General features: G+C 41.6%; 1 protein-coding gene across 1 annotated transcript in view; it reads right to left on the reverse strand.

Moving 5' to 3' along the window:
- Positions 1 to 6,311: 6,311 nt before the first annotated feature.
- Positions 6,312 to 15,482, reverse strand: part of LOC136957476 (RNA-binding Raly-like protein) — a 31,097-nt gene continuing 21,926 nt past the window's right edge. Inside the window, exons 3-8 of the mRNA XM_067251428.1 lie at positions 15,395 to 15,442; positions 14,574 to 14,752; positions 11,624 to 11,737; positions 10,948 to 11,117; positions 9,523 to 9,561; positions 6,312 to 7,205 (exon numbers count right to left, since the gene is read on the reverse strand). Of these exons, the coding sequence (XP_067107529.1) occupies positions 9,529 to 9,561; positions 10,948 to 11,117; positions 11,624 to 11,737; positions 14,574 to 14,752; positions 15,395 to 15,442 (544 nt within the window). The 3' untranslated portion in view covers positions 6,312 to 7,205; positions 9,523 to 9,528. The remainder of the gene's footprint in view (positions 7,206 to 9,522; positions 9,562 to 10,947; positions 11,118 to 11,623; positions 11,738 to 14,573; positions 14,753 to 15,394; positions 15,443 to 15,482) is intronic.

Genomic DNA, 15,482 nt, shown 5'->3' on the forward strand with positions numbered 1-15,482 from the left:
TGGAACTGTGTCAAAGCTCCATTCTCTTGCATAGTACTGTGAGTGCCCCCTCACACACACACACACACACACACACACACACACACACACACAGGGTAGTCAACAGTTTAAAGTGATATATAATATGTAGTGTTGCCTACCAGAGGTACTAAAGAGATTACACAGATCTTGCATACTTCTACTATAAGATCTTGGGTCAAGTGATTATACTGCATGTTTAAATGTATCAACTGGCTAATTAGAGAACCTTCTGGCATGGTATAACCTTTTATCTAAGCAAATCAAGTTACCTGTTACCTGTACCTGGTAGTGTGGGGGTAGGGTCACTATGGTTCGTTTATTCCTGTTGGTCTTACCACATTTACATTTAGTCATTTAGCAGACGCTCTTATCCAGAGCGACTTACAGTAAGTACAGGGACATTCCCCCCGAGGAAAGTAGGGTGAAGTGCCTTGCCCAAGGACACAACGTCACAACATGGCCAGGAATCGAACTGGCAACCTTCTGATTACTAGCCCGCTTCCCTAACCGCTCAGCCACCTGACTCCCGGTCACTTCCAGTCACATTTACATGTGACTGGAAGGGCCAAAGCTCTGGAGACTTCTGTGAGATGCACTTTGTGAGAGGCAAAACACTTGATGTTCCTTGCCTAATCTGTCCTGGTGGTAAAAACTGAAAGTTAGCAATCTCACGGTCTGTGTGTGATTTATCGGTGGGTTCTCAGTAAATATCATAATATAGTCTATACAGTTTGTTGGAACTGTTTTGTTGTAAAGAGGTTAGGGTGGATTCCAACCGTTGATAATCAACGTTACCGTTCCTGAGACAAATTGATGTTACTGTGATGAAGATAATCCTAAAAAACATCTGCTTAAACAACCAGCACAGTCGTTCAAGAGGATGACAGCACATTATTGATTGTGGCATTAAGGAAAACCTATCTAATCGAGCTGGCAGTCTTCTTCTTACTCCCCTGGTTGTTTTCAGAACATCTCCCTCGTGCACCTTCTGATTAGACGCGCCCCTGATCGTGCACCCAGCTGTTAGGTTTGAAATTAAATTATGCATAGAGATGAAATTCAAATCTAGCAGGCCCTTTGAATAATTCATGATTTATGAACGCATTGTGCTGCTATTAATGTTGTAATTAGAATTCTTATAACTCCATTCAAGATCGATCCCTGTTACCTTGTGGATATCTTTATTGTTTTAATTACACTTGCTTGGCAGCTAATCATGTAGGCCTACAGACATACATACTGTATCTGGGAAGTTTTGCAGTATAGGTCGCCTCCTGTTATAGCTAACCTTTTGAAAGGTTACAGCCTTTCCTTTGACATTTTAGAAATGGCCCGTTTGCTTCACCCCACACGTCATCAGAAGGTGATACAACTCATATTTCTTAACTTCTTAAACCTACAGAAGAGGGTGAAATGTTTGGTTTGTTGTTATAACTTCTTGGTTTCCAAAGCCTCGGGTAGTTAAAAGAAAAACACATATTCCCATGTAAACACACATACTGTAAAAGCCAGAAGGACTTAGGATATATAAATCAAATCAAAGTATGATTTTTGACTCACATTTTTCAATCATAACCATTTCAGATTGTACAATATTTTTCTTCAGGAGCTTCACTCCAGCTACAGTCGAGAGTGAAAGAGTGATGAATGGAAGGGTGTTTAGCAGTTGTCCGTAACATAAAGTCAGTCTACTGGAAATCAATGCCATAAATGCAGGTGCTACACTCGCCCTCTACTGCCTTCCCTATGCCTCTTTTTCCCAACCGTGGATGACCTTGTACAATATTGTCATAATATGTGAATTACACTGTCTAGGCTACATCTGTCAGATTTGAGGTTAAAAGTAGGCAACATATTACTATAAAAAAATATAAATAATGTTGATCTTTTTTTCCTTCAAAACTAAGCTTGACGCTCTAAATAACCACCTATCCAAATTCAATTTCATGCTTCTCTAACTGAGAAATTAATCAAATATTAATGCACACAACCAAACTAGGGGAAAATCAACACTTTAATATTGTACTCTCTTAAAATCTTTCCACTATAAGTGATTCAACCAACTATAAGCGCCTTAAAACGTCTCCAGATAAACGTAACAAGTGTTTTAAATTGAGTCTTTGTTAAGATTTTACAGACTGCCTGACATTCGTAGCAGCAGTGTACTGCCAGAGAATCTCGGAACCTTGGAATCCACAGGACATCGTGGAGTATACCGACCGTGGCAGCCTAATCAAAAAGACTGGCGCCCCCACCCCCACCAAGTCACAGTAGGGGGGGGGGGGGGGGGGGGGGGTTGGGGTTCAGAGCTACCGACTTCCTCACAATACCACCTTGCCTGCTTTAAACACGAGTCTTCGTGAATTTTATAAAGATTGAGATGAATGGAATAGCCTTGACTGTCAGTATCTTCCCACGTCCTATCCGACACACTGTAAAACGGTCAACCAATGAGGAGACCAACCAGAGATCATGTCTGTAGTTCGGAAAAACAAAACAAACAAATAAATCGTTAAGAAAGTCTATTAAAACAGTAGGGAGGATAAATGGCTGCATCTCATTATAAGCATATAATGAGATGCCCCTTGGTAGTGTGTGACCCCTGACAAGCAACTCACATCACTGGCGGTTCAGTCAGACCAACTTCTACTCGCAGGGAATCAATCAACAGTGAGATATAGGCAGCCGTCAGGAAGGGGACAGATTTTGGCATGCAATGCTCTCGCTTGATAGACAAAGAGAAAGAGATCAATAGGCAATTTGGTTGTGGAAAGGCAAACTGGATCCCAGAAAATGCATTTTCTTCTTCTCTTCTGCTTCACTGTGAGAGCTCAGGGAAGTATGATGAACATTGATGACCACTGCAGTAAAGGGGAACATCATTCACTGGCCGGGCACTTGGCCATTATAGATGAGACATTTTGAGCCTGCTCTTTCTCTCTCTCTGTCTTGGTTGATGTGAAATCTATAGCTTTTTCATCTTAGAACTGAGTTCGGAATGGGGTTCCTCGTGTTCCTCCAGAACATGCTCTGAGAGGATGCATCAACACTCACACTTTTTAAACATGAAAAATATACAGCTCCAATGTTTAGTTTTTTTGGTGAACGTTCTGGTAAATGATGTGAATTGTGGATGCTGGCACACCTCCTAAAAGACCACTGAACCCCCCGCCTCCTCTCCCCCTTCTCCCTGAATTCATAACTATAATTAGATTAATTCTAATCTCCCATATGTTGTCAGTCTCCCATTGAGATGCATATTAGCCTGCCTCGATAATGAGTCGGTCCTCATAGAGTTAACAACTGGTGATAGTTCATGGACAGGGTTATCTGTGTAACACTGCTGGGCTCTGCCCTCAGTCTGGCACGCCAGATTATTGTCCTCATTCAATGTCCAGATCGATCTGAACACCTAGACTGATGTGTTCAATTACACATCCAAGATCTTCGAGAAGAAACATGCCCTCTTTTCTAAAAGGAGATAATTCATGTCCTGGTATAGCAGTGCTCACCTCAGAGTGACAGCATGTCTTTGCCTTTCTGTAAGTCTTTCCCAGTCAGTCTCTCCTTAACACTCCACCTCTCCTCTCCTCTCTCCCCTCTCCTCTCCCCTCCTCTCCCCTCCTCTCTCCCCTCTCCTCTTTGCGCCTCTCTGCTCTCTTCTCTCCTGGTCCCCTCTTCTGTCATTTCCTCTCCTTTCATCACTCTTTCTCTCTCTTTGATGTTAAATGTTCTTCTTTCTAGCATCACATCCTCCTGCAATATATGGACAATTACTTGACTGAGGATGTTGGAGAGTGCTGTCACTCCTAAGTGCTTCCAAGGTCAAGCTATAGATACAGTAACAGATAACCTTTTCCCTCACTTAGTGTCATTGATTCAGTATACTTAGTGCAAAGTACACAGATGGAGATGTCATTAAACATGGCTCCAATTTATTCTCTCCATGAATTTATTTTGGATTAATGAGTCAGTCCCTGTATTGATTGACAGAATTTTTTTTTTCTTTTGACTATGTCCTCCAACTTTACTTTACTCAGACTGTATTACCCTGATTACTTCCTTTCACATACGTAGGTCACAGGAATACAGCTGTACCACAAGCCCATTCTCTCCAAACTCTGTCAGGATAAACATCTAATCCCCTTTCCATCCAAACTCCTTCACCCCCCCAGCCCATTACCCATTACCCTGATGTTATTCATCACAGTGGCATATTTGATATTTTACATTATCTGCTGATGGATATTCCTGCGCTATCTTGATGACTTTCCCAGTGACTCATCCCTAAGGCGAGGATAGTTCACTTCAGCCATTCAGTCAATGGAATTTTCTGTGGTTCTCCATTTGCTTGAAAATAACCCTGAATCTAGAGTAATGTTGTTATGTTCAATGTGATATTCAAATTGATCAATCTGTTTCCATTATTTCTGCTATGTGTGATGCTTCAAATCTGTGGGAATACCATTGATAAAGTTAAGAGTATAGTAATTTTATAACTAAAATTAGTACTTTGATACTCGAGGCAAGACATTAAATAGTAATGATATAGTATCTACTTGTCTAGTATATATCTTACTGTGGTAAATAATCTCTATTTACTGATTTACAACATCAGTCACTAATATATCAATAACTAAGCCATCAATAACTGTAACCTACAATCCATACTGCTACTGTAACTTCAAATGTAACTTCCTGTCATTACAATTTGTCACTCTAATGTTCTCAAATATTCAGATTATGACATTCTGCCCTTGACAGATAGGAAATAAGGTCACTTTATTCTACTATGCTGCCTGACTCACAACATTGCTAACACACACACAGTCATTTAAATATTTTTCAAATCAGACCATGGAAATATGCACATCATGCACCCCTGAGCTAATATAATATAAATGTTAATGAAGATTTGTGCAGTCAGTTGGGTAGATGAACATTTGCAATATTGCAAATCCTCAACAACTTTCTGGGGATATGAAATTGGATATTGGCATAAAAATAGTTTCCTTCGAAGTTGAATGTTTTCCTAAAAGTTGGCATGTCTGGAAAGATAAATATAATTGATGAATTAGATGAATGATAATTACTTAGGGAAAATGGAGAATGAGAAATGTTATCACTCAATTGCCTGCTTGCATTTCACTGTGTTGGTTGGCGTTCCTCTAAACCACCCCCCCCCCCCCCCCCCCCACCCCTAGCCCAGTAAACCATACATTTGTCATTAAGAATCATTCTAATGTGATCAACATGTGGTAAATACGTATGCAAGCACAAACAAACGTGACTCGGCTGATAAGCCCCCCCAAAAAACAGCACCATTGATTATCTCAATTATTTAGACGATGGCAAACAAGCTGACATTTATGGATTCAATCAGCCGTCTTATTTTAATTGGTTTCAGTGATTTTAATGAGTTACGGCTTGACCGGTTTGACTGATTGAGAGATTACTAAAGGGCACCTGTTCTGCAGTCTCTTACTCACTGAGCCCATCGCTTACAACAGAAATAGACATGTTTAACAGTGAGTATTTTATCATCTACATTAAACAATAAACCTGGGCAATTCAAAGGTCTTTTATCCAGCTGTAAACGAACACCCCTCCATGAGAAGGCATTACAGAGGGTGAATAGTTTAATATAGGTTAACTTAAAACAGCTGGGGGCTGTCAAGCCAAGTATTGGTGTACAGATGTAATACAAATGACTAATTATCTATGACATTGAAGTTGGCCCTCGTCAACCTTGGAACATTACCTTTTACTGTTGATAAATGGAGTCTTAAATTAGCCACCTGCTGCTACTTCCTCACCTTTACAGAGCTCTTCATCGAGGGGGTTGACGGCACCTTTCAAGGACAGTCGCCTTCATTCACAGGAGAATCTTTCCCAGATTGGACTGTGCTATGTACCAATACAAGCGCGTTTGATTTGGTTCCATCTTAGTGTCACTCAAGTCTTTCAGCTGTATCCTGTACATTGAGTTCAACTGTCACAAGTAGAATAGTGAGCTGGGTAAACACTTTTTGAAAACAGGGTTTTCTCCATTTTAAAACTAGTCAATGGAAGAAAGAAACCCAAACCCTAACCTTGAGATTATGACTCTTGGCTGCTGCTAGAAATTGTAATCAAACCAGGCCAACCTAATATCCTGCAACACAATCACTGCTTCTTCTAATGTACATCTATATCCCCAAAATTGATTCCTTGTTTACTATTGTGAGGCTCAATGACATTTGGTTATATTTATTTTCAATGGCCACAGTAAATTACATGACTTCAAGACAGTCTTTGAATTAATATTTATTTGCAAAACAAAAGAATGTAATTCAAACTAGCGATGGCTTAATTACATAACACAAATAAGCATTGTATTGACTGAAAAGATTTTACAAATGTAACTGTACATTACATTGTTGTATTTTGTTCTATGCAATGGGGCCTACAGCCATACAAGTTGCAAACATACACTGTACATAGAATGAACATACAGAAACAACAAACATGCATTTAATAAAAAATATTTGTTTTTACAAAAATGTACATTTCTATACAACATTTTTTTCCTATTGCACATCTTTCATCCTGCTTAATCTCCCCATCCTCTTAATAAACAATTAGTTCATTTTTTTTCTTTAGAGCACGCAAGGTCAATTGCAACATTGTCAAGTATCATATCACTGCAGAGGTCCTCTTCACCTGTACAACACTGTTTCTATATTCTAGTAAATATGCATGTGACAAAACTGAGATCACATGTCTTCGGTTGCAAGGGATATTTACATGGTGCAACAACACATTGATAAAATAAAGTTAGTTTGATTGATTGTAAAGTAGATGCAAGAAAAACATGTGATGAGGCTTGCAACAAACCTTTTACATTAAAACACATTTATGTTTTTGTAACATAAGGTTGGCTTTGAGTCAGATTCCAACCTGCACTGCAGTGACTGAACTTTGAACAGACCTCTAGAAAAAGGCAACCTCTCTCAATATTGGTCAGTTTATTGATTTGGCAAATACAAAACACCCGTTTAATTACTTTATTACAACTATAGCTATTTAAAATGTCTGTCTTTACTGTGTACTGCAGTGCAGATTTGGCAGTCGTGATTGCAACAGTTTCTTGAGAAATGGGACTTTACTTCTTAAACAGGCCGACAGCAGAAAGGACCACAATACTGCAAAATGATGTGGCAATGCAAAAATATGTTAATTGTCAACATTGGATATTTATTTTTTGAGTGACTTCTTGTTGAAATAGATGACATGAAATTACCAATCAACAATCCAGTCTAATAACACCTAAAAGCAGAACATACTATACATTTTTTGGATACTGCGGGATGAAAAACAGTGACATAGCTTCACGTCACAAGTCATGACATAATTAGCCTACCGGGAGCAATTGCGTTAAACATTCAATTAGGAATAATGATTCAATTTGCAATAACGGGTGACAGAGCATTAGGAGTTTCAACCTTGCCACTATCTGTTCATTTTGAAAAGTTTCTGAATCCTCAGCTTAGTTGGTGCAGAGCAACAAAAAAAAAGAGGAAGTCGAAGAATTGCATCTCCTTAAAGGAAAGGTCAAGTCAGTGTGAAGTGGGCAGCGCTTCTTTGAGAATGTTGCATGCTGGGATGCACAGCCTGCACAGAGACGAGTGTGGAGAGACACAGGGCTCTGCTCCCTGGCATGGTGCCCATGCAGTATTTGGCAGGGAACCACAGGGGGACTCGCTCTGCATTATACATTTGGCAGGAGCTTGAAATACTTGATAGAACACCTCCCTCAGGGTGAGCATGCGATAAATGGATAAGCTGCTAAAGTTATGCTAACAGCTATACTGTAGCTTATGCATGAGTACAAGCCCCAAACAGCCAAGAGATTTCTCAGATTTTGAAAAATCACTGTTCATCAAGCTGAGATGTCAGAATAATTAGGGTGTCAATTGTGCAGGATTCATGATTCTGTACAGAACGCGAGTTACAGACAAAACATTAGGTAAACAGCATATACTAAACAAACACATTTTAAAAAGATAATGGTAACTGTTATAAACACTGAGAATAATTTCACCACTTAAAACGGAATAAAACCTTCAAATCAATATTCAGTCTGTGCTACGTTTGCACACAATGCAAACGTAAAATCAGTTTGGCTGTTAAAAAGGGACTGGCAACATTTGTCATGGTTGGTTGGGTTCACTGGGCATCTGAATACATGTCATCTTTGACACAGAAAGAGGAATAGGATGATCTGCTTTCCATTCCAAAATAGATGTTTTCCCTCAATTCTATGTTGATCCAGGATGGTTGTAAAAGGTTGAGAGGAAGCGGTTCCTCATCCTGAAAAGATATTCATGAATTTTTACAGTTTCAGAAAAAAACTAGAAATGGGTGTACTGTATCACTTTCTCTACCGCCATTTCTACTATTCATGGTTCTGCTAATCTGAAGATTTTACACAGTTAAATGTTTACCCAGTGTGAAATCTCCTGAGAAATATTTGGGAGCTGGGAGGAAGTCCAAACACTTGAATGTGTTCACACTTATCTCCTGAAGCTTTAGAACTGTGAATTCTCATTTCTAGATGTGCCGATAAAAACCACATGGGATTGCCAGGTTTCTAAAATGCCATGTAAGGTTCTGCAGCTCAAGGCTGGGCTGGCGGTAAGTGGCAAAACATATGGAAAGAAAACAGGAAATCACAGTGGAACATATGGCTGCTTTATATGTGGATGAGAAGGGTAGAACTGAGACACCAGATCCATGGACAAGCAAAAGGAGGAGGAGGGTGGGAGAGAGAGATGGGGAGAGAGAGAGAAATAGAAAGAGAGAAAGAGACAGGGGGGTGGGGGGGCACCAGGATATGATGGGTTGTACTATATGAGAACATTTTGTCCTGCCCTTTAAAAGCTCATAAAGCCTCCAACACAGGGGGCCCCACACATTTAATGACCAAACAGCACTAATACAAACAGTGGAAATCATGTCTGGGCTTTCCTTTGCTCCCAAGAGGGCTTCTGTGTTAATGTTGCATCATCAGGACCTAAATCATAAATACCCAGAAGTGGCCCCAGCCATCCCCAGGCCTACTGATGATGTCTTTGGATCATTACACCCCCCCCCCCCCCCCAGCCTGATGTGGGAGAACCAAGGCAACACAGCCTTGCCATGGCCACTTCCACACAATTTAATTAGATGGATGTTGTTTATAGGCAGTTCTGGGCCATTGGAGCACTATTACTGTTCCCTCTTTCAAAACCTGCATTATCTGCCCTTCACTGGAGCTACCCTTAAAGTTGCAGAGCTTATGAGTCAGGGTATGAGTCATTCATGCTGGGCAGCAGTGAAGAAGCAGTCCATTGGGTCTGGCATTAAAGTACGCCAAGAACCGTCTGGAAAAAACCTTCTAATCACAGAGGCTGACCAAGCAATCATGTGTGATCAGTGAGCTTGTACAGTGTAATCAGTAAGCTTCTAAACAACTCTTACCTGTTCTCAGTTGTCAATATCTGATACGTGGTTCTCTATCTGAAAAAAGAACAGAAAAACAACAAAATGAAGTCGGAAAACAAGCTGAACAAAAAAGCTCCTCCCAGGAAGTTTCAAAGTGGTCAAAGAAAGTCGAGAGGCTGGAGATTCTGCCATTTTGCAGAAGTGTTCCCTGGCATGAATTATCACTGTCTGATCAATATGACCTTCATCAGGGAAACAAATAAATCTCCCCACACTTCCCTTCCTCCAAATAATCTCCTCCATAAGTGAAGAGGACAAGACTTAGATCTTGAGCGTCAGGCTTCCCCCCCTGCCGTTTCATGGGTTGTAAATATGATATAATAAGGAATCCGTGGTTGCAGGGAACCATAGACGAACCCAGAAAGAGAAAGATTAAATCTTTTGATGTATTAATGCATAGCTATATCTATGTATTTATTCTATTGCATGTTTAACAGAATGTTACTGTTTTCCCATGGATTGATGTGGAGTATCTAAATTGTATTTTTATTACTTGCATTATCTTTTATAGTTGTTCTGATGTGCATTAGTTTGTAAATCCATTTTTAAACCTCCTACGTTTTTGTCGCTTGTAAAGCATTTTGAATTGCGTTTGATTTGATTAAAAGGTGATACACATACATATATATATAAGAAGTTAGAAGTTAACTTTTTTGCGCTACACTGTATTTCAAGATCAAGAAGTTAGATCAAAGGATTTTATCTTTTGTCGTGTACACACACACACACACACACACACACACACACACACACACACACACACACACACACACACACACACACACACACACACACACACACACACACACACACACACACACACACACACACACACACACACACACACACACACCTTGAAATACAGTGTAGCGCAAATTGTATTCAAAAAGAATTGAGCAGCGTGTTGATAAAAGAGGCAGTGGATGACACCACACACTAACTAATCCAAGAGGAAGTGACTTTGCAAAACACAGTTACACCATCCCATTGACATCTTAATTTCCATATTCATACCAGTTCAGGCAGACCTCCAACTCTCCCCTGTGTGTTCACAGCTCTCTGTTTTAATTAGAGTGTTACGGTCTCTGTGTGTGTGTGTGTGTGTGTGTGTGTGCGCATGCTAAGGCCTGCCTCTGCCTTCAGTTGAACCAGGTCCGACAGAAAGAAAGTGTCAGCTGAGCCGGCCTCACTATTCACTCATGTGGAACCCAACACTCAGGTTGGAAACCATGAATAATTCTGTAAAACCATTGCAAGGGCACGACAATGTGTCCACTTGAGATTTCCCATACTGCCTCTCTATCATCCAGCATCCCCCCCCTCCTAGATCCCCCCTCCCACTGCCCCCCTCCAAGATCCCCCCCTCCCACTGCCCCCCTCCCAGAGCGCCCCTCCCTGTACCAGATGGTGGCCGCCTTCGTCATCGTAGTCATCCTCGCCCCCGTCGGTCATCTCTCCCGCTTCTACCTCCAGGGCCCCATCGCCTGCCTCCTCGCCTGAGTTCTCGGCTGCCTCGGACACAGACTCCTCGTTCAGGGAGTCACAGTTGTCCTCGTACTTCCTCTGAGTCTCTGGACAGCAAAAGGAGAAAGAGAGAGCGTGCAAGAGCGAGAAAGAGGGAAAGAAAGAGAAAGAATACGGTGAAAACGGTGACACAGAGACTTTGACGGAAAGACAATTACTCAGGTAATTACTACTGTGTATTCATACTGACCTCTACAGCCTAGAGATGAGCAACCTTTAAGAGCAGAACCTCATCCATCCCTCCCTCCCTCCCTCCCTCCCTCCCTCCCTCCCTCCCTCCCTCCCTCCCTCCCTCCCGTGTCCTCTAGTCTAGGACATCTATAAAGGCCTCTCATACTGTGCCAGAGCTGTGTTGACACCCGCCTCTGTGTTATGACAGAGAGCTCAGGTCCCTTATCTCCCTCTCTGTCAGGAAGACTGATAGTGTGTGTGTGCCCTCTTAATTTCCATCCCCCTGGCAGTAGTAGGGTTGTTTTACAGGTCCCCCACCACCACCACCGCCGCCGCCACCACCACCACCCCCACCACCAGTGCTCCATCTATATGTTCTCACCAGTCTCAGCCCTCTGCTGCTTCTCTATCTTCTCCAGGCGGCCCAGGAGAGAGTCAATCTTCATCTTAATCTGAGTCAGCTCCCGTTTGATAGTCTGGAGCTGATCCGACTTCACTGCTGAGACAAAACACACAAACGCACACACAGGCTTTCAGTAAATCGTTTTATAGGCAACTACGTTTTGGTCCATTTTCCCCATGCTGATTCAACATGTAAGTTGTGAAATGAGCTTCACAATTCCTGTTGATAAGCAGCTCAATCACAGATCTAGACCCATCATCGGATATGTTCCAATTGTCTCAACAACCTATCATTATATCAACCAAAATTGAATATTTGTTTGGTGCAATATTTTTCCCTGGTGCACATCTTGAGTTCTCAATCAAACGTGACCTTTCTGGGATTAATCTGTACAGTAGATTGGATCACGGCTCACATCCACCATGCAGTTTAATTCACGCTCACTACCTGTGACAGAACCTCCATCTATCCAATACCTCCATCCAACGTGCTTATCTTTTCGATTGCCTTTTTAATGAGGCCCTAGAGTATGAGAAGAGGACACAAATCTATTGGCATTTCTTACATTGTAACACTGACATCATAGAAGAGAACTAGTTTCATTTTGGACTAAATCAAAACATTTCCCTGGCAAGCGCATCATCTATGGACTGTGTAAAATGGTTTTGACTTCTTGAATCTTTCTAGCTCGCCAAGCTGCTTTCATTATTAGTCATGAGAAAGCCTAAAAAGCAACAGAAAGACTTGACCTTGATCAAGTCAGTATTCTGATCAGCTAAACATAACAAGCACATAAATATGATAGACGTCAAGATGAATTCAAGCTCATCTCTGAGGGTATACCCCAAGTAGTTAGAGCCGAGCTGGTTATGGAGATTTACTCCTAAATATAAGACAAATCTGTCCCCCTAACCTTAAATGCATGAATGTCATCAACTGAAAGCACAAAATGTGAAAAAAAAGGTAAAAGCGTGAAATCATATTTGACACCAATCAAATCCGATCAGTTGTTTTGCAATTAGGATACAATTTGGGACTGTAAAAGCCTTCCCTAGTCCACAACACAGCTTTCCCTTCAGAATCAGAAAGCTTAGCTCCAAAACACATACTGTATAAAATCAGGTGCGCTGACAGGATAAGCTATTAAAAGCACACAACTGTGTATATATGTGTGGTTTCCAATTTCACAGCAAGCAGTTATGTCCAGGTGTTGTGTGAGTGTGTGTGTGTGTATGTGTGTGTATGGGAATTTCTCAATTGAGCCTGCTGTAGTGTTCTGGAGTTTATAGACTTTAAACGCTGAAGAGTAGCACAGAAATGACCTTTTAACAGGATGAGAAAATTGGAAATGGATCTGATGTGGTGTCCTTCTCTAAGCGTGGTCTGGTTCCAATGGTGTTTCATGTGGAATACACACTCAATGCTGATTCATACACACACACACACACACTGTTTTATCCTCTGGGTAATGTAGTCATCGCCTCTTTGATTATCAGAAAGTGTGGAGCAGTTTGTAATTCATCAGTAGCTGGTTCTTTGTGTTATAAGCCATAAAAAAGAGTTCCAGACATACAGTCTAATCCGACATTTCATCAACTGAGCATCTATTGAGAGCCTGGATTAAAGGAGAGAGAAAAAAAGTATTCTTATAGTTGTTTGGAGGGAATTGAGGGCAAATGGATTAATCTAATTTGGGGATTTCATGATGACCACAAAACAAGAATGTTTCTGAAATACTAAAGGTCTTTGAATTGCTGAGATGGAGATTAAACTTGACAATGAGAATTGAGGCAGCTGGGTCTGAAGTTATTTCAGACTGACTGGCATCAAAAACAGGCAATCACTAGCATTGCCCTAAGATCGCAGGGGAAGAATCTTAAATAAGTACCAACTCACAGCCACTTGATTGACTGAAAATGGGTTTAATAATCGTAAAACACTCATTCAGAAACCTTTTTCTTGATCCAGTCATTCTTTGAGTTTTACAACGCCGAGTGAATATATGTTCGACATGCTCAGTCTGTTTATTGGACTCTGGAATAGAGGAAAAAAGACGGTCAATATAAATGTGAGCGCATTCATCAGTTGGCTCATGTCACACGTTGAGATCTTTAATGCTGTTCTGCATCACAAGTATGGCGAAACCATGCAAACCCAGAGGATAGCTAACCTTAATACGCAATCAATCAATGCCAATACGAGTAATTTCTCACAACATTGTCTGGCTTTCACAGACTGTAGCAGAGGAGATTTGTCTCTAGTCTGAGGTGGAAAATCTACAAACTAAAAATAAAGATGAGAAACACTTTTTTTTTTTTTTCTTGTTTTTGCCTTTTTTTTTTACTCTCTACGTCCGTGAGACCTGTGTTGCAGGCCCCCTGACAGACACCACCAAGCTGTTCTCCCAGATAAGGCTGGACTGAACCGACAACAATAAACGAGACAGACCGCACACTGGCTTCAATTATACAGGCCACGGTTAAAGACGGCAGTTTAGGAAAACAGAACTAGACAGGCGACTCCGTGGGGACCACCCAAACCCTCCCTCTTACATGACGCTAATTACATTTAGTACACGCCGTTGTCATTCATCTGCCGATCAAACACTTCAGCAGTAGGCTAGGCTGCTCGGCTGGGTCCTTAGCAACAGGAACAACGGTGCTCCCATCGTGAAAGGAGGGCATTCAAATATGTTTCACCACTGGCATGTCCGGTATTGTCTGCTGATGTGGAAACTGCCAATTAGCATGGCTTTTATAGCAGTGTCGAGCCATGGCGCGGCTAAATTGCAGAGGGAAAATGTTGTCACTTGGAGCTGGATTTCTATGTCAAAATACTCTTAATGTAACATCTCTAGTATAACATGCACGTTTTTTTTGTAGTTTGATGTATCTGGAGGCCCTGGAGAAGACTGCCCAGGTGAACTTACGTTTGAGGCCAGAGGAAGAGGAGGAGGAGGAGGAAGTGGGTGGTCTGGAAGAGGAGGAGGAGGTCTTGACGGGGAAGGAGGTCTTGACACGGCGTGTGGAGGGCGCCAGGATACGGGAGCGTTTGAGGGGGATCACAGCTCTAGGAGGGGTGGCTATTCGCCCGTGGTAGTCAAACAGCCTAGAAGGACAGGATGACTAATGAGAATGAACCTACTCACACATCATCCTACCATCTACAGACGACATCAAACTAAAAAAAACACAGATTGTAATCACATTTTCCTTCTCCTCAACAGCAACAACATGCAATCAAAGGTCAGATCTGACTTGCTGATACTGTACGCTAGCAGCTGCCGCCCCGCCCCCCTCAGCTTTGTGACCGAATCACTACCGTGAACGTTACAGTAGATTGGCAAATGCTTCGAGAAGGAGAACACGGGGAGTGGAGCGAGCAGTAAAATGTCAAACAGGGCATTTTGCCTTGACTTCTTTGTTCTCAGCCAAAGTAGACTTCTATCACGGCTCACAGCCGACTTGACATTTCATAAATGTCTCCACAGATAAAGGCTCTGATCACCACCAAATAAAAGACAAAACAGCGGGTGTCATAAACATTAACAATGTGGTGTGCTCTGAGCGTTCACTCATTTGAGATGGGTCTCAATGCGATGGATCTCAACCTTTTCTTTTCCCACTCCTCCTTTGACTGTCTCAAGGAAGGTTTGAGGGCTGCCTATTGAAACAGGAGTGCTTTCAAAATGTCAAACGTCCAATACCTTCAGTCCCTCTTCATCTGAGAAACAAATGATATAAATCGTACCGGCTGTAGAAATCATCTCTGTAGTAGTCGTAGTCGAATTCATAGCCGCTGTGAAGAACGTGTTGAGAAAAAGCAGGGTAGAGAGGAA

Source organism: Osmerus mordax, chromosome 15, assembly GCF_038355195.1.
Source record: "Osmerus mordax isolate fOsmMor3 chromosome 15, fOsmMor3.pri, whole genome shotgun sequence".
Taxonomy (NCBI): Eukaryota; Metazoa; Chordata; class Actinopteri; order Osmeriformes; family Osmeridae; genus Osmerus; species Osmerus mordax.